The sequence below is a fragment of the Chlorocebus sabaeus genome, chromosome 25 (assembly GCF_047675955.1).
Source record: "Chlorocebus sabaeus isolate Y175 chromosome 25, mChlSab1.0.hap1, whole genome shotgun sequence".
Lineage (NCBI taxonomy): Eukaryota > Metazoa > Chordata > Mammalia > Primates > Cercopithecidae > Chlorocebus > Chlorocebus sabaeus.
Window position 1 is genome coordinate 72,391,229 of NC_132928.1, and position 20,010 is coordinate 72,411,238.

Sequence of the window (20,010 nt, forward strand, 5' to 3'; positions counted from 1 at the left end):
ACGGATACCTCCACTCCCTCAGGGGCATGAATACGCATCAAACACGTGAATGGCCTGTCTCTACTACGCACTATCAGCGCACATTCTCCAACTGAGGGGCAAACTCGGGAAGCACTGTGCGCTCTCAACGCCCGGCATTTTCAGTAGCCAAATGTGGAAAGATAAATTAAGTGAAATCGTTAGTATGTTCACATTCCATGATAATTGTTATAATGTGAATAAATATTTTAATTTAACAACAAAGCAACTGTCTAGTAGAAATCACAATCAAATTATGTGGCAACTATCAACTAGAAAAAGTCACTTTTATTGCCACACTAAGCCAGCCAAGAAAAAATAACTAAAAACAATGAAAAAAATGTATATATTTAATGAGTAGTGACAGACGACTTAAAACATAGTTAGGACTTTCAGAATAATAAATACTTTATGACTAAATATTATAATCATTTGATGTCCTAAACTCTAAAATTAGAGTGAATGATACAATGCTATTTTAATCTTCTTTATAAACACACATACACATTTTTGAAAGCCATGTGAAAAAATAAAACTTGAAAAAAAGCTACTTGACAAGCTCCAAAAAAATTAATTCAGTGGTTAGATAAAAATAGTCTCATCCCAGAAATCAAAACTTTAGGGCCTATCCCCACACTCATCGAGTTGCACACATTAACTATGTACAGCTTTTTACATGTCAATCATACCTCAATAAAGAGTTTTTAAAAAACCAAAAAACTGTAGTCTGTTCCAAGAGTAATTCTATTTTTGTGTGTAACATACCAACTTGTTAAGCGGTGAATTTTAATTTCATGTTAAACGTTACACCAAAAAAAGGACTGGAGAATAAAGTGTCTATGCTGATGACCATCCCATCCCCACAGAAGAAAGACGGGGGCTTTAAGCTCTCCACAGTCATTTCCTTGTTTATGCTGGACTCTGCACTAAACACTTTTAAAGTTTTATCAAATTCTAGTGAATACTGAAAGATGTAAAGACAATATATTAGCAAGGGACTATAATTTCTATCATACTTTTGAAGGCTCGTCCCATCTTATTAATACATTAGATGTCACTAGCAACATTTATTAAATTTAGCAAATAGAGAATGTTTGTCATATGACGTCAAATTTTTAATATCTCATTTATGTGAAGACAGAGAAAAGCTACCATACTTACTTTTCCATAACAATATTTGCCGCACAGTCATGTCCAAGGTTTTCTATGAAGGTCTGTACATCCTGAACAAGTCTTTCCATAAAAAACATTTGATAAAGAACAACAGGTTTTAAATAGAAAAACAATTAAATCCCCAAGGTTAAAGTTAACTAATAATTTATATTCTTCTAATGGAAAGCCTCAAAACAAAGACATAATTCTATACCCAAGTAGGCACTTAATACAAGTTATGACCAGCTGAAATAATAGCATCTTTTACCTCTGATCACGCCTAAACACAGTTCCAAATATACAAGCCTCAAGGATAAGTTCGCTGTAATTTTTAGCACTTGATAAAGATCCTTGGGACACATTTGAAGCAGACACTATCCAGGACTGACAGCAGTAACTTATCAGTGTATTGAAGACGCCAGTCTTTATAGCAGACATTTCAATTATCTTGTACATAATCTGGAATAAAATACAATGGTCATTTTATCCTTTGATTTAGTTTAAAAAAAAAAAATCAGTGCTGCTAAAAACTGTTACTTAGTTTCAACATAATCAGAATAGTCTAACAACTGTTAAATTCATTACTGTTAGAATAACTTTGCAAGATGATCAATAATCAGAGAGTGCTATTTCATCTCTTGATAATAAAAATAAATAAAACTTCACTGATAGTGATATTCAAACTCTTCAAGAGAAACAACTGCCCAAAGCAGTAGAATCGAAGGGGAAAAACACCTCACCCACACGCATTCAGCTTCCTTTGTTTGCATTTTGCCAGTGGCCTTCCTTGGGCTGAGGCAGCAAAGACCAGCGTCTCTAAGTATGTACTGTGGGGCAGAAAAGGATCAAGAAAGGCAGCACAGGGCTGCAGAGAAATAACGGAATCTGACTCGCCCTGTTCCCCGGGGGATCAGGAGCTACAGTGGAATTCCACCTTGGTATGTTCCTATCTCAGTGGCTACAAATGAAAATACCTCCATAAACCAGCAAGACCTTATGATAAGGGTTACAGTCAGAAAAATATTTCTCTACACACACACACACACAAACAAAACAAAAACCTGAGCCAAAGTGCAATGACAAATGGCGCCTGACATTTGCCTTCAAGTATCCAGGTGAAATGAGACTGTGGAAAGAGCATGCCAACTCCTACTCAACCCAGCAATCAATTACATTGTCATGGAGGAACGACCGATGTTGCTAGATTATTTCATTTTCCAAGAAATCCAGTTTTTCATACAGATTTCCCAACTCTTTTTTTTTTTTCGAGACGGAGTCTTGCTCAGTTGCCCAGTGCAGTGGCGTGATCTCAGCTCACTGCAACCTCCGCCTCCTGGGTTCAAGCAATTCTCCTGCCTCAGCCTCCTGAGTAGCTGGGATTACAGGCATGCACCACCACACCTGGCTAATTTTTGTATTTTTAGTCGAGACAGGGTTTTGCCATGTTGGCCAGGCTGGTCTCGAACTCCTGACCTCAGGTGATCCGCCCGCCTCAGCCTCTCAAAGTGGTGGGATCACAGGCATGAGCCACCATGCCTGGCCAGATTTCCCAACAATTAAATGTTGCCAGGTAATCAAAATTTTAAACACTGTATGAACCAAACAAACCGTTTCTGAGGCAGATGTGGCTCCAGGCTACCGTTTTGTACCTTCTCTTCTACATCTGTCAGATATTCTCATTCTTACTCTTGATATTTAAGAAGGTTCAAAAATATTTTTGACTGAAGGAATAAAGAACCACAAATGTGAGAATATAACTCTCATGTTCCTCATGTGCTGAAGCTCATACACGTGGAAAGAAAAGCAAAAAGAAAAGAAAGGCAGTTACCTCTTTTATTTTGAAATATGCCTGGCCCTTGATTTTGGCAGCAATGGTAAGAACTTTGTTATCAAAAACAAACTGAACAAAAGCTTTTAAATTAGGCCAGAATATCAGCTGAGTGTTGCTTAAAGAAGATATAATTTTCCAAGCCATGTCAAAAGACTCCATGCAGAGTGATTCAGAGGAGGTCAGAAGCTGGTAGGAAAAAAAAATACATACTTATTTTAGAAACTTTGATCACCACTCCTATAGTTCCTCTTCAACTCATGTTTCACTCTATCTTACCTTGGGAACCAACACTTTCAAGCAATGGAACACTGGTAAAACTTGATCAGAAGAAAGCACTGTGAGGGCTTCCAGTGCAGACTGCAAAGTCCTGATTGGCATCTGAACGGCAGGTAGAAACGGTTCCAGAATTGCACTCCCTGTGCTTGGTATAAGGGCATGATATTTTTTCAACAGGAAAGAGAGGCACACCCATTGATCATGAATATATTGTGCAACTATTTTTCCCCATCCTTGGGAAGATGACGATTCTTCTAAAACACTGAAATAAAAAATAAAGTTACTAGGCCATACTTCCCCAACTCGCCTCCACGTCTTTTGCACGTAGCACACTATCCTTCTAAAGGGGGGGTATACAGATATAAATGGTCATTATCAAACAGCCTACCTACCGATAACTAAGGAAACCACATAAACCTTAATTTTCTAACTCCTCTGAAAGTAGGCACTTTTGCTCATGTTAAATGATTCAGAGAAAACTAGCTGCAGAAAAGTCAGCAAGTCTCCAGCAACAGAAATGAATAACTCCAGTAACACAGTTACACTACACTTTCATCCTGAATGGGGCTTCAGCTCCAAAATTCTGTAACTATATAAGCAATGTTGGGCAGTCATGAACCCCTGATGACAACAGAAATGGATTTTTAAGCCTTAACTTTCCCTGTACCTGGTACACTCCGAGGGGTGAGCATAACTGCTCTGCTCCTCTGCGTGGGGCTTCTGCAGCGTCTGATTGAGCTGAAGAGAGGAAAGGAAGCTTTCCAGGGGCCCAGCATGGAGAGAGTCCAGCTGCAGCTCAGGCTTCTGGTCTATGGCCTCACACACCATGGCCAAGGCAGCCATGCTCACCACTCTCTGAATCTGATTTGCAAGTGTTGGCTCCTGAAAAGGAAATGTGACAATGTTTTATTTAATATGTGCAAGTCTTAATCAGTAAGGACCTCAGTTGCCAGTCTATGGAAAGCTCAGGCTCTCCTTTTTCCTCTTCCTGCCTGCTCCTGAATATCAGGAGAAATAAAAGGAAATCCAACACACATCATTCACTTCCACTACTTCTCTACAGATTGGCAGTGAACAATTTTAAAGTAGCAATAAGAACTCAGCAATTTAGATTAAGACAACAATGGGATCTTTTCATTTAGTAAACAGGTAACTGGAACTAGTACATGACAGATTTGCTATGTACAGAACCCAAAGCTGTGTGTAAGTCCTTCTCGACCTTTCTCCTACTCGCATACACATCTGCGTGCAGCAGTCTTATGGGTGAGCCTTATTTTAACTGTCTGCTGAAACAAGTTAAAAAAAATATAAAAGACTCCAGGTTACAAATAATTCCTTCAATCAGCTGCACACTACTTTTGGAGAAGTCACGCAGCCCAGCAGTTAAGAGCTGGACTCAGGAGCCACAAAGCCCGGGTCTGAATCCTAGCTCTGTGCTACCACCAGTATGAGTGTAGACATACTACACCTTAGTTTTCTCATCTGTAAAATGGGGACAGTAAAGGAATCTACTTCATGGGGTTACTGTGAAGATTAAGCAAATGGGTTACAGCATGTAAAACACTCGGAACTCTACATGTAGGAAAGGAGGGTAGCCAAGACAACCTGGTCTATACTTAAAGAGAAAATCAACAATCTCTCACCAAGCTAGGAGTGCAGGCAAGAAGTCAGACACAGAAAACAACAGCACTGAGAGACTACAGCAGTTCTCTCAAATACTGCCAACCAGTAATGTCTGCATCAGAAAGGAAATTTCTATGTATTCCATACCCCTCCCTCACTCTCCAAAAATAAATCAACCATCTCTACAAAAAAATTTTACATATCAACACTGCCAACATATGAAACAGAATTTAGGGTTTCCTTTGGGCCAACTATGGTCCCCGCTAACCTTAATGTAATTCAGTAAATTACTAAAGGAAGCTGATTTTTAAGAATAAGAGTTACTGTGGCATGGTTCATGGTTTGGCTGTATATTTAGAACTCACAATGTTCTTTCATAACACTAACAGACTAATAGGTACCAGACAGGACGCTGAAATATTAATCATCTTCCTTATCATTTCCTCCTAGAATAAAATTAAATTATTAAAGCAATCGAATACCTTCTTTGTTTTTCTTAGTAGCCTGGACTAGTTAGACTGATTGAGTTCAACTTATTAAACACTTACCACATGTTAAGTGAAAATGGCTTTTATTGAGGCCTTTCTATCTGCCAGGTACAGTTCTAAAGATTTAACATGTATGAACCTTCTTTAATTCCCACATCAGCTCTATAATCCCCATGTTGCAGGTGGCAGTAAATGAGACACAGAGGGGTTAAATAATGTAGGTCACACAGTTGGCAAAAATAAAGCGAGAATTCAAACCCAGCAACTCTAACTCCAAAGCTTGTGCTCTTCATTGCTAAGCCTTATTGTGCTATGTTCAAGAAATGCCTCGACCAGGCGTGGTGGCTCACACCTGTAATCCCAGCACTTTGGGAGGCCAAGGCGGGTGGATCACCTAGGTCAGGAGTTTGAGACCACCCTAGCCAACCTGGTGAAACTCCATCTCTACTAAAAATAAAAAAATCAGCCAGGCGTGGTGGCAGGCACCTATAATCACAGCTACTCGGGAGGCTGAGGCAGGAGAATTGCTTGAACCCGGGGGGGCGAGGTTGCAGCGAGCCAATGGCACCACTGCACTCCAGTCTTGGCAAAAGAGCGAAACTCCGTCTCCAAAACAAAACAAAACAAAACAAAACGCCTTCAGACCAGGCACGGTGACTCACACCTACAATCCCAGAACTTTAGGAGGCTGAGGCAGGCAGATCGCTTGAGGTCAGAAGTTCGAGACCACCCTGGCCAACATGGCAAAACCCCATCTCTATTAAAAATACAAAAATTAGCCCAGCATGGTGGCATACACCTATAGGCCCAGCTACTCGAGAGGCTGAAATAGAATTGCTTGAACCCAGGAGGTTGAGACTGCAGTGAGCAAAGATCACACCACTGCACTCGGTCTAGGTTACAGAGAGAGACTCTGTCTCAAAAAAAAAAAAAAAAAGGAAAAGATATATATGCATACATTACTCCAAAAACAAGTAAGATGGAAATACACACTATAAATGAGGCATAAAGAGCAATAGGAAGATGAAGGAGAGTGAGATACTAATCAATGAAGACCGCTAAGAGAAAAGAGATTCCAGCTGGTCCACAAAAGGGGGGACCAGATGCTGACAAGCGTATGCTGGAGGAGAGGGCACTCATTCTCCACGGAGGGACCAGACTGAATGCCAGCCTCCAGGAGGAAGACAGGACACATGCTTGTGATCTGTAAAACTCTAAGTAGCCTAGAGTGGCTGCAAAGTCATGGCACTGTGGGAAGGAGGGGGAAAGGCAGTGGACAGTAGACAGCTAGGCTGAAAAATGAGGTAGGAAACCAAGCATGGAGGGCAATAATGTCAGACTATAAAATGTCCTTTACTGGACACGTTTGGGCAAAAGACCTAGTACAGGTGAAATGTCTGTATCTAAATGATTTTAAGATCGATGCCTCTTACATGTTTAGTATTATATTAACTGCATCACCTGTAATCCCAGTACTTTGGGAGGCCGAGATGGGTGGATCACGAGGTCAGGAGTTCGAGACCAGCCTGGTTAACATGGTTAAACCCATCTCTACTAAAAAATACAAAAATTAGCCAGCCGTGGTGGCACGCACCTGTAATCCCAGCTACTCAGGAGGCTGAGGCAGGAGAATCACTTGAACCCAGGAGGTGGAGGTTGCAGTGAGCCAAGATGGTGCCATTGCACCCCAGCCTGGGTGACAGAGCAAGACTCCGTCTCAAAAAAAAAAAAAAAAGAGTATCAATCTTAACCACATCTTATCACCAGAGGGTACTATTTTAAAACTGAATTTTAGTTAATGCTTTGTATGGTATCAAAACAGTGTATAAGAACTGAGTATATATTCCCTGTATGCCTTATTCAAGATAACTGCAAACCTGGAATCAAAGAGGCTTACCTGTCCACTGTCCGTCTCTTGAAGATGCTGAATGGACGCATTTTTCAAAAGAGAAATAACTCTCCAAATAGGGTTACCCCTTTTCCACCCAACCTTCAAATGCAGATTTATAAGCTCAGTTAACACCATCAGGTATAAATGGCAACGGTCCAGATCTGAAACCTAAGACAAGGATTAAAACACTTATGGGTACAAGCAAGATTCACGATTTTCACAAAACCACAAGCCTTCAGGCAGGAAAAGTTTACTTAAAAGACCACAACAACTACACTGATGAGAAAATAAGTTCTTTTCTCCAAGCAGCCTTCCATAGTCCTCCCAGAGCTAAGGACTTCCTTCTCTGTGCTTACACAGTGACTGTGCATTCAGCACAATTACGGTGCATTTCACAATTGAGTCATCTGTCTCCCCACCTATGAGGGAGACCTTAGATAGCAGAAACTACCATCTACCAATTCTTACGTCCCAGGGCTAGTACATCATAAATAATAATGATAATGGTTATAGCGATGACTACTTCCATTGTTTACAAAAATCACTTCTCACAAAAAAGATCACTGTCCCACTTTCGTAAGACAACTAAGTTTCAGGGAAGTTAAACAACTTGCCCAATAGCTCAGAGCCAGTAAGAGGGACAGCATTAAATGCAAACTTTTTGACTCATAAACCCAGAAAAAAATGGGTTCAGATCTACTATGCACTAGCCCTGCGACATAGGACACGTCATTTAACTCTTCATTACTAAGCCTTATTGTGTTAAGGTCTCATAATCCGGGTGGGGAGATGGATGACTCAATTGTGAAATGTGCCATAATTGTGCTGAATGCACAGTCATTGCCTAACCTTGTCCTTGTCCATAATATGGAGATAGTAATATTTATCCATCAGAGTTTCTGAAGGTATCAATGGGAGAAACTATTACTATATTAATATATTATTACTATACCAGAAGAGGCCTCCTATGGCACATAGAAAGCACACGGGAAGTAATTTCATCAGTTTTTACTGAGCAACCACTGGATGCCTAGCACTTTGCCAGGTGCTAGGATACAGTACAGGCAGAAGGTAACAATTACAAGACTGAACAAAAGGGCAGGAGTGAGGGATGAAGGTACCAGGGAGGGTTCCTAAGTTTTTGGCTTAAGAAACTGGCGGGATAGTGGGACATTCACTGCGACAGTGACCTGGAGAACCTCCTGTAGGAATGATGATGAGGGGTCAGTTTTGAACAGTGTGAGAAATTTGACGGACGCCATCAGAGAGCAAGCGACTGAGGGTGTTAAGCTCAGAAGGGTGGTCTGAGGCGGAGACAGAGATTTGAGGGTCCCTGGCAGAACTGAAGCTGGGGATGTAGATGAGATCATCAAGTGACAGGGGAGAGAAAGAGAAAAGAAGGGGACAGGGCCAAGCTTTAAAGAGCTCTGGCTTCAAAGGTTAGGAAGCAGAGAATGGACATTCAAAGAAAAAATAGAAATAATGGCCAGAAAGATGCAGGGGCTGGGGTAAGGAGAAGCATGAGAGAACGACATCATAGAAGTTAAGCAGCGCTTCAAGCGGGAGGTGGTCAGCAGTGTCCACTGGAACAAAAGAATCAAGAAAAATACAGTTTGGAGAGTATCCATTAAGTTTATGACAAAGAGTCGCTGACAACTTTAGCGAGAGTCATTTCTGTGTTGTAACAAAGATAAAGCCAACTTAGAATTAAATTGCATCTGCTTAAAGAGAAGGACATAGGGTGCTAGAAGAGAACATGAAATTGAGAGAGGGTTCTTTTAAAATGAGGGACCCTTGGCTGGGTGCAGTGGCTCACGCCTGTAATCCCAGCACTTTGGGAGGTCAAGGCAGGCAGATCACCTGAGGTCAGGGGTTCAAGACCAGCCTGACCAACATAGTGAAACTCCATCTCTACTAAACATACAAAAATCAGCCAGGCATGTTGGTGTACGCCCGTAATCCCAGCTACTCGGGAGGTTGAGGCAGGATATCACTTGAACCCGGGAGGTGGAGGCTGCACTAAGCCGAGATCGGGCCACTGCACCACAGCTTGGGTGACAGAGCAAGACTCCATCTCAGAAAAGTAAAAAATAAATAAATAAATAAAATGAGGGACCCTCAAACCTGTTAAAATGCTCATGAAAAGAATTCAGGGGAAAAGCAGTCGTTGAAAACACAAGAAAGAAAGAAGATAATCAATAGTGTAAAATGCTTAAGAAAATGGAAACGGATGAAAGCCCAATTTCCTTACTCTCTTGTAACAAAGGGAAAACAGGGAGGATGGATTCAGGTGTGGGTGAGCATATAGCCTAAGTCCATACATCTGGCAACTGGAAATTGAGCATTCCAGCCGGACAGCCGCTATTTCCTCTGTGAACTAAGACAGGCAGTGGCGTAGCAGCTGCAGTGCAAAGACCGAAGGTCATCTCTCTTTCCAACTCAATGGCCTCACATTGGTAGGTTGAAATCGGCCGTAGAAATTGGTAAATACTACAGAGGCAGGCTCTTTTTTCCCCTAGAGTCAGTCATTAAACACTGACCAGCACACTGCTGACAGCGGAAAGTGTTGGAAGAGAATTGCATTAAACTCTAAGCTACTAAACAAACGTACTTAATTGGAAATTCTAATTAATTTATTAAAGAATGGCTTTTTCAAAACAATTTAAAACTATCATATATGGAATTACTTTTTAAAATCTTTGCATCTAAAAGATAAAATAACATCAAGCTTTCCCTTTAAGCTATATTTAGCTTCAAAATCCAAACAAACAAAAACATGTTATATAATGGGGCATCATATAAGCATAAGGGAGGGTCATTAAACTTCTTTTATATATGTTTGGAAATTTCCCATATAAAAAGGTAAAAATAATACTGAAGATAAAAAGTGGTATTGGAGCAAAACTTAAATTTTAAAGTTACTTAGATATTTAAATGACTTCTTGGTTCAATACATACACCGACTATGTACCCACAACAATTAAAAATAAATAAATGACTTCTTAAAAATTTAGGTGTACTAGAATTCATATTAATGACTGCTTGACAAACATTAAGGAAGACAGAGATAAATATTCCCCACTCCAAAGAGATTTTCATAATAGTTTCCTTGCCTTTCTATAATAAAATCTCAAGTCTTTCAGTCGAATACTTGTATTTTCATATTTTCATACCTGCGTAAGCTGTCAAACAAATGTATTAATATTTAATTGAGTATTTAAAAGCATTCAAATTATTTCAACATTTGTCCCCAGAGATTTTAAACAAACAAACAAAAAATTAACAGACATATCAGAACTGGTATTTTCAAGGTATTCTTTAAGGGGAAAAGCTTGTTTAGATGTCCTAAAAGAACAATTATGTACAGTCTAGAGAGAGAGAAGACAGCTTGTCACAGAGCATCCTCTATACCTAAAAACTAACTGCATTTAAGAATCACTGATGGATTCTTAACACACGCACCCCCACTCAGGGTCCGGTCTCAAACCTGCCACATCAATATCTCGGGACATGGGCCCCAAAATGCACTGAATGTGTGTAGTACTTCAAATATGTTACATCATTTGAAACTCTCCAAACCCTTGGATGTAAATGGGGTGAGGCTCAGAAGATCTATGTAACTTGCCCAAGGTCATAGCTAACAATACAGACGGAATTGGAACTAGAAGACTCCAAAGTCTAAGTTTTTTTCTGCTGCTTCTTAAGACCGTTTCTTGAGAAAATTAATTTTTCTTTTCAATTTAATACAGTGTCAGTGATCATTGAAATATTGGTGAAAAGAATGAAAGAAATGAAAGTTACTCCAATGAATACTTACGCTATTTAGTTCATTCATAGTAAGTCGTCTGAGAATAAATTCAGAAATGCTCTCTGTAGTAGACATGACAAAGTTCTGAAGAACAGTAAACACCTCATCTGTATGGGGGAAAAACACATGCAATTAAAATGATAGCAGTTCTTTGGTACAAAACACGCCAAATATTCTAGTAAATGTACAACTGGGCTAAGCACATGAATCACTTGCCAAAAATAAACTGCAATAATATAATCATTATTCGCCCCACGGGGAAAGCTATACTTAACCTTAAGTTACTTAGGAGTCCCAGCTGTAGGTAGAATGGACCAGGGACACTCTTCCCTCCACCACTGAACACAGCTATGAACCCTGGACAGAATGCACGAAGCAGCTCTTTGAAAACTCGACAAGGAAAAAATAGCAGGTGGATTCAGAGAGACTAATGTTTCTCCCTCTGGTCCGCCTCCCAGTTGTAACCAGATGCAGAAGCAGTCAACAAGGTGGGCAGCAGAATGGGCGCCAGCTTTCTGGTCAGGGAATGACCAACGAACCTTCAAACAAACTCCTAGAATTAATAAGTCCTTCAGCAAGGTCACAGGATACAAGGTCAACAAACGAAAATCAATCATATTTCTATATATTGGTAACATACAGTTAAAAATTGAAAATTTTAAAACTATCAATTACAGTAGCTTCCCCTCAAAAGAAACAGTTATAAATCTTACAAAACCTGTGTAAGATCTATATGCTGAAAACTATAAAACTCTGACCAAAAAAATCGAAGACAACCTAAGTAAATGTAGAGACGGGCCAGGCGCGGTGGCTCATACCTGTAATCCCAGCACTCTGGGAGGCTGAGGTGGGCAGATCACCTGAGGTCAGGGGTTTGAGACCAACCTGGACAACATGGCAAAACCTCATTTCTACTAAAAATACAAAAATTAGCCAGGCATGGTGGTGAGCGCCTGCAGTCCCAGTTACTCGGGGGGCTGAGGCAGCAGGATTGCTTGAAATATGGGAGGTGGAGGCTGCAGTGAGCTGATATTGCACCACTGTACTCCAGCCTGGGTGACAAACTGAGACCCTGTCTCTAAATAAATAAATGTACAGAAATACCATATTCATGCATCAAAAGTTTCAGCATAAGAAAGCAATTCCCCACAAACTGATCTATGTATTTAATGTAATTCCAGTCAAGATCCCAGCAGGACTTTTTTTTTGTAGGTACATATAAGTTGATGATATAATTTATATGGAAAGGTAAAGGAACTAGAATAGCTAAAAATATTTTGGGACAAAAAAGAATTTGAAAGAACCACACTACCTATTTTAAGACTTACTATAAATCTACAGTAACCAAAACCTTGTGGTATTGGCAAAGGAATAAACACTTAGATCAAAAGAACAGAATAGAGTCCAGAATTACGCCAATACCAATACAGCCAAATTAATTATTTGTAAACAATTTTTTGAGACAGAATTCACAGAGCACTCAATTCCCCCATTAAAGGTATCTAATTCAATGGTTTCTTGTACAGTCACAGATATGTGCAACCATCACCACAGTCAACATTAGAACATTTCATCACCACAAAGAGAAATCTCATACCCTTTAAATCATCAGGCCCTTAACCCCTGTTTTTTCCCAGCCCTAAGCGACTCCAGTCTACTTTCTGTCTCTATAGATTTGCCTATTCCGGACACTTCATTTAAATGAGATCATATAATATGTGATCTTTAGTGATCACCTTATGATAACATTTTCAAGGTTTATTCATGTTGTAGCATGTATTACTACTTCATTCCTTTTTATGGCTGAATATGTATAAACCACATATTATCCATTCATCTACCCATCTACTTTCGATTGTTTCCATCACGGCCAATTAATTTTTGACAAAAGTACAAAACAATTCAACAGAGAAAGGATACCCAGGCTCTCCAACAAATGGTGCTGGTGCAACCACACACCTGAAGGCAAGAAAACTAACTTTGACCTAAACCTTACACCTTAAAAATTAATCCTAAATATATCATAAATCTAAAAGTACAATAATAAACTAAGGAGAAATCCTGTATGACCTGGGGCTAAGGCAGAGTTCTCAGTCATAATACCTACTGCATGATCCATAAAACAAAAATAAACTGGATTTCATCAGAATAAAAACTTGGTTCTGCAAAAGACACAATTATTAAGAAACTGAAAAGATAAGCTGCAGACAAGAAGAAAATATGTGCAAACCACGTATCTGACAAAGGACTAACTAGGCAGAAGATTTAATAGACACCTCACAAAATGCTGTATCTATCACTCTGAGAAGTGTTCATTAAGAGATTACACATATTAAAAATTAATTTTAAATTTTCATGTTACCCACGGGCTATATTATATGGCCTCTGGAGTATCTCATGAGTCACTTGCCAGGTCAAGAAGCCACCAGCAAATGATTGGAAAGTAAAAAGCTTTATTAAAATATTTAAAACTATAACCAATGAATATGGGAAAAACAGAATACTCTTATTTTCCATATTCCATACTACTCTTTCTGCCTTTTCGTTTTCCTATATATACAGTCAACTCTTTAAATATCAAACTCACATTAATAGCATAAAATAGTTTTATTTTCCTTGTATACAACCAAACTCATTCAATTAAAATAAATTTGAGATTTTAAGGGAAAGCTTAGGCCTTGGAGAAGAGAGAACAAAATGATATGAAGAAAAGTAGCTGCCTGCAAGGCAACCAATATTATCATCCCTACCCCAGGGGTTCCTCTTAATTACCACAATACAAAAGAGCCTCTGTCTCACCCTCAAGGCACATCCCCTGGTCACTGCCACATCTCTGAATTTAACACCCTGTCACAATATACAAACTGTGGGCAAAAGTTCAAGCCCGAACAAAAATTATAGTTTGGGGCCAGGCACAGTGACTCATGCCTATAATCCTTATGCCTGTAATCCTAGCACTTTGAGAGGCCGAGGCAGGCAGATCACCTGAGGTTGGGAGTTCGAGACCAGCCTGACCAACATGGAGAAACTAAAAATACAAAATTAGCTGGATATGGTGGCGCATGCCTGTAACCCCAGCTACTCGGGAAGCTGAGGCAGGAGAATCACTTGAACCTGGGAGGCAAAGGTTGCAGTGAACTGAGATCGTACCATTGCACTCCAGCCTGGGCAACAAGAGCGAAACTCCGTCTCAAGAAAAAAAAAAAAATTATGGTTTGGTTTCCTTCCCTATGCCTCGTATAATCTGTAGTAGTAAACTGAATCCCAAAAGAAGTGGTACCAGAATTGGTCAAAACGTGATCACAGTCAAAATCATGATGAAGTAGCACTTTATACCCATTAGGATGGCTATTATTTTTTAAAGCCCGTTAACGAGTGTCAGAGAGGATGTGGAAAAACTGGAACCCTTTGCACTACTGGTGCAAACGTAAAATGGTTCAGCCACTGTGGAAAAGTGTATGGCAGTTCCTCAAAAACTGAAACAGAATTACCATATGATACAGAAATCCCACTTCCAAAAGAATTGAAAGCAGGGACTCAGACAGACATTTGTACACCCATGTTCACAGCAGCATTATTCACAAAAGAGAAGGTGAAAAAAATCCCATTGTTCATCAACAGAAGAATGGATAACTAAATATAATCTAGCCAAAAAACAGAATACTATTCAGCTTTTTAAAGGAATCAAAGTATGATACATGCTACAATATGGATGAACCCAGAAGAAACGATGTTCAGTGAAATAAGTCAGACACAAAAGGACAAATGCTGTATGATTCCACGTCTAGGACGTACCCAGAGGAGTCAACCTCATAGAGACAGAAAGCAGAATGGTGACTGCCAGGGCCTGGGGAAAGAGGAAAATGGGGAATTAGTGTTTGACGAGTACAGAGTTCCAGTTCAGGAAGAGGGAAATTGGAGATGGATGATAGTGATGGCTACACAACAGTGTGGATGTACTCTCTGTCACAGAACTATACACTTACACACAGTGAAAATGTAAACTTTATGTATAAAACTATCTATGTGTAAAACTATGTATAAAAAGCTATGTCAGGAAGAAAAGTTCCAATAGACAAGAGATTACTCCCACAAAAAAAGTGAGACTCAGCAAAGAAGACCAGCCCACCACAGTGACCAATTCAGCCATCAGTGAGGACAGAAGCAGTAATAATTACTGAAGGCTCATATAATCCAGTGTAATGAAAGGGAAGCTGTATTGTAACTAAAAGTATGATTCCTCAAATTTAAAAATAAACATTATACAGTTATTGCAGATTAAACATATAATCATGGAAACATCATTTTACAAAAACTGTATCTGCAGAACGGCAATCCCTGAATCTCATCTGATTAGGCACAGTAAAGTGGTATTGCACATCACAGGCTGGAGGAAAACACAGCCGTCCGGATGCCGTCACTGTGGATTCACGATCGCAACCTCAGGGGCGCGCTCAGCAAGCCCAGCAATCCTACAGCATTGCCTTAGAGCACTCACAAAGCCTCCTTCCCAGACAGATGCTTATACCCTGTCCTCACATTGCCAACACTTCCACCCCCACCCTCACTCTATCTCCTCTTTCCTTAAAAAACCAGAATAAATTAGAAAAGAACTTCTACGACCTCCTATATCCACCCACCTGTACCTATCTCTATCAGTGCTCCTTCTGGAACCTTCTAGAACCACTTGTGTCCTGGATTCCATACACTCTCACCTATGCTTGGATGCCAGTCAGCAAATACCACCCCTTTATGTCTTCAAAACCTCCCTCAGTGAAATCATTTCCAACAGCACATACACATGGTTATATTCACCTCTTAAGGAAACAAGCAACTTCTCGTTCCTCACCACCAACGGCCCCATTCCTCTGCCCCTCCACACAAAAAACTTGCTATTTTACGATTTTCATTTCTCTCCCTGAGTGGCCCCCACCACTGCCCCAGATTGCTTCCGTCGAGGTCGCTGCTGATTTCCACGTTGCTCAATTGGATGGTCAATTCCCAGTCCTTCCGTCAGGGCATCAGTAGCCTCTGGTGTGGGATCCTGCCCTCCTTCAGGAAACACATTCTTCACTGGCTTCCTGGTTTTCCTCCTCTCTGGCTATGAATTCCCCTAGGTATCCTCTGCTGTTCCTCTTCACCTCCCTAACCTCTAGCATTGGTGTCCCCAAGGTACTTGACCCCTTCTCCATCTACACTTGCTACCCTAGCACTCTCATCCAGTCTCACGACTTCAAATACCACCTGTATGTTAATGACTCCCAAGTTTCTATCTCTAACTCATAAATTTGAGAAGAGGGAAGATCTTAGGTTAAGTCTTATTACAAAGAGTAATAATAATAGGAGCAGGAGGAAACTTTGGGAGGTGAAGGATACGTCTATGGCCTTGATGGTGGTGATGGTTTCACGGGTACCTATCCCCAAATTCATCAAGTTGCATACATTAAATATGTAAAGCCTTTTAACATGTCAATCATACCTCAATAAAGTAGTTAAAAAAATAATATCTTGTTGAGAAATATCTATATATGTGCTAAAAATCCTTTTCTAAAAATGCATGGATGTAATAAAAGTCAAAACAGGAAGACAAAGAGTAACAGGAGGGCACTACACAGGTAAATTTGTTCTTAGGCTGCATGTGAGTACACAGGTGTTTAATTACTTTGCATCCTAACTTACATATAACTTACATATCACATATTGTTTTGCTTGTATCCAAAATTATGGCCATTTTTCAAGGGCACGTGTAAGCCAGTTCTACACTGAAAGCACTGAGCATAGGAGTAAACAATCAGGACAGCTCCAATGAATTCAAATCTATGCCCTTAAGGAGTTGAAAGTCTTCTAAAAATTTACTGTATTTTCACAGCATTTGGTTCTGCTACTATCATTATAAAAAAAAAGGATATTTCATAAGCATATATTAAAATATAATCATATCAATTTTATTCTCAGGTTTAACCTAATACTAATGCTCCTCTAGAATTTTTAAATAAGAAATTTCTAAAACTGCAAATGACACTGGACAGGAAGGAGTGGGAGGTTCACCTGTCACTACTCTGATCTCTGATGTCTACGGGTTTTCAACTGCTGTTTTATATACCTTAGTTTAAGGAGAGAAGAAAGAGCTCAGTGCTTCTACCTATTATCACTAACTTTCTCTGTGAAGTATTTTCTACTTAAAAGGTACTCAAAGATGAACATATTTAAAAACAAGTAATTATAAAATCGCTGCCACTCTCATGCTTTAGCAGAGTGGCAATCAGAAATGGATCCTGCTTAAACATATACAAAATAGCGACCATTTAAAATGGTCTGGAAATCAATAAGCACGCATAAATTTTTCTAAAAAGCAAATGAAATTACATTATAGTAACCAACGCATGTAAACCACTAGAATGTCAACTCAGGAGAACAGATGGTTGCTCCTTCAACACTGTATCCCCAGCGCCACTGGGAGATTCTCAATAAATTATTTACTGAGTTAAGTTTTCTATTTTAAAAAGTCAGAAATTTCTTCTCACTCTAAATACCAATGCGGCATCAAGCAAGACACCAAGAGAAACAACGTATCCTCACCATCCTGGGCACTGGAACCTTTCAACCGGCATGTGTTCAACAGCTTCAACAGCAACTGGAGGCATCTGTCAGTCTTCAGCAAGGGCATGTAGGCATTGGTACCAAACTTCATAAGCACATCCAGAAGAGGATCTAAGAATATCCGCAATACATTCTCTGTTCTCTGCTTTCCACTAGACATTAAAAGACATGCCAAAATCAACCATTTCAAAAGCATCAGCAAATTGCTTCCCGCCTATAATTGGGTGAAAACTGGTTAGCTAACGGATCCAATTAGACAAAGTTACTCTCATGAAAGACTCAGACAACCAGCAGCTATGAGGACTCATCTTCTGGTCTGTGCTTTCCCATGAGTGTAGCGAGCGACTCACTAAAGAAAGCACAGGGAAGAACCAGCGTCCTCAATGCCAGGCACCAGCAGGAAGGAAATCCTATACCCAATTTATGTGTAAATTAAATTGATGAGCCCCTGCTCCCATAATACAAAAATATAAAACCAAAACAAACATAAGTTAGTCAAGGAAATAGAACATGTTTTTAAAAATCCAAAACAAACAAACAAAAACAACTAAGGATTTATTAAAAACTGTTAAAACCGACTTTTTTTTTTTTTTTGAGATGGGGTCTCACTCTGTTGCCCAGGCTGGAGTGCTACGGTGTGATCACAGCTCGCTGTGGCCTCAACCTCCCAGGCTCAAGCAATCTTCCCACATCAGCCTCCTAAGAGGCTGAGACCACAGGTGTGAGCCACCATGCCCGGCTAATTTTTTAATTTTTGTAGAGACGGGGTCTCACTTATTTTCCCAGGCTAGGTAACCAACTTCAGTACAAAATCTTTGTCTAGAAAAGAGATTCGGTGTAAATCAAATTTACTGTATACCATGCAAATATCCTACCGGATCTACCTAAGGATGCTGCTTATTGCAAAACTATAATCTAGTGAAAACTGAGCTGCTTCCATTCTCACAAAATATAAGTAAGACCGTTATAAGATTGTTTTATCTTTATTACTATTTTTTTAGATTATATATTGTACAAAGGAGTCAAATCCAGTAAATCTCTTTACCTAAACTTACACTGGAATCTTGTAATCCAGTTCTAATATTCTGATATAAAACCAGTGATTATTGTATATTGTTTTTTAATCTTCTCTAATTTAACATTAAATTTTTTGCAGACAGAGTCTCACTCTGTGGTCCAGGCTAGAGTGCCATGGCACGATCTTGGCTCACTGCAACCTCCGCCGCCCGGTTCAAGTGAGCTTCCTGCCTTGTCCTCTCTAGTAGCTGGGACTACAGGCATGTGCCAACAAGCCCGGCTGATTTTTGTATTTTTAGTAGAGACAGGGTTTCACCATGTTGGCCAGTCTGGCCTCAAACTCCTGATGTCAGGTGACCTGCCCGCCTTGGCCTCTCAAAGTGCTGGGATTACAGACGTGAGCCACCGCGCCCAGCCATCTAATTAACATTAAATTGTTAAGTTTAACATTTAATTTACCAATTTAAAAGCACTAATATGCCCTTATTCCTATTTGTTATTAACTTTAAACATTTCTTCGGTATACTGTGAATGTTCTAGTACCCTCCCTTAATACCTTGTGATCAACTCACTTCAATCATTCAAAAATCTGAATACACATCATAATTCTGATCAGGATTTTTTTAAATGGCTTTCTTTTCAATTATAGAAACAATTACCTATATTGAGTCTTCATTCCTTCCACATCCACAGCCAGCAAGACCATCAAAGAAACAAGCTTGGCTTCAAACCAATCAGGCATAAAGCAGTTTTCTCCTGCTTAAATAACAATAGTTAATGTTTGCAAAGCATTAACAAAATCCTTCAAGGATGATGCTTCAAAAAAAAAAAAAAAAACCCCACTAAATGATTATGCCTTATTAAATTATGAGAGAAATACAACTGAGATGAAATACAGTAGAACACCCTACAGCATGGCTCATTATTATACATATCTATTTCACATGAACAAAAAACAAATTTGTGTACCTGCTACATGCCATGCAATTACCTGGGTGCTGCAGACACAGTGGTTCCTGTGCTCATGGAATTCAGTGTACAGGAGAAAAGCATTAATCAAAGAATAAATACATAGAAAATTGCAATTATAGTGAGGGCTATAAAGGAGAAGTAAATGGTGCTAGTGGAGTCTACACTAGGAAGATGTGCCCTTATCTGGAGAGTAAGAGGAAGTTTTCCTGAAGAAATGACAATTGGGCTGAGTGTGACAACTCAAGAGGAAAGATGAAGGGACATAAGAACTTTCTAGACAGAAGGAAGAGCATATCAAAGGTCTTCTGGCAGAAGGAGGCATGTCACATTCCAG

General features: G+C 39.7%; 1 protein-coding gene across 5 annotated transcripts in view; it reads right to left on the bottom strand.

Moving 5' to 3' along the window:
- TARBP1 (tRNA guanosine 2 -O-methyltransferase TARBP1) overlaps window positions 1–20,010 on the bottom strand; it is an 84,481-nt gene that overhangs the window by 33,749 nt on the left and 30,722 nt on the right. For 4 of the 5 annotated variants that reach the window (XR_012091309.1, XM_007989828.3, XM_007989824.3 and 1 more), the window contains exons 11-19: window positions 19,364–19,463; window positions 17,667–17,839; window positions 11,097–11,194; window positions 7,286–7,447; window positions 3,945–4,159; window positions 3,278–3,539; window positions 2,999–3,187; window positions 1,439–1,629; window positions 1,180–1,251 (exon numbers count right to left, since the gene is read on the bottom strand). Coding sequence is in view for 4 of the 5 variants with exons in the window: in XM_007989828.3 (XP_007988019.3) it covers window positions 1,180–1,251; window positions 1,439–1,629; window positions 2,999–3,187; window positions 3,278–3,539; window positions 3,945–4,159; window positions 7,286–7,447; window positions 11,097–11,194; window positions 17,667–17,839; window positions 19,364–19,463 (1,462 nt within the window). In the remaining variant the exon portion in view is untranslated. The remainder of the gene's footprint in view (window positions 1–1,179; window positions 1,252–1,438; window positions 1,630–2,998; window positions 3,188–3,277; window positions 3,540–3,944; window positions 4,160–7,285; window positions 7,448–11,096; window positions 11,195–17,666; window positions 17,840–19,363; window positions 19,464–20,010) is intronic. The other variant, XM_007989826.3, reaches the window with a different exon arrangement.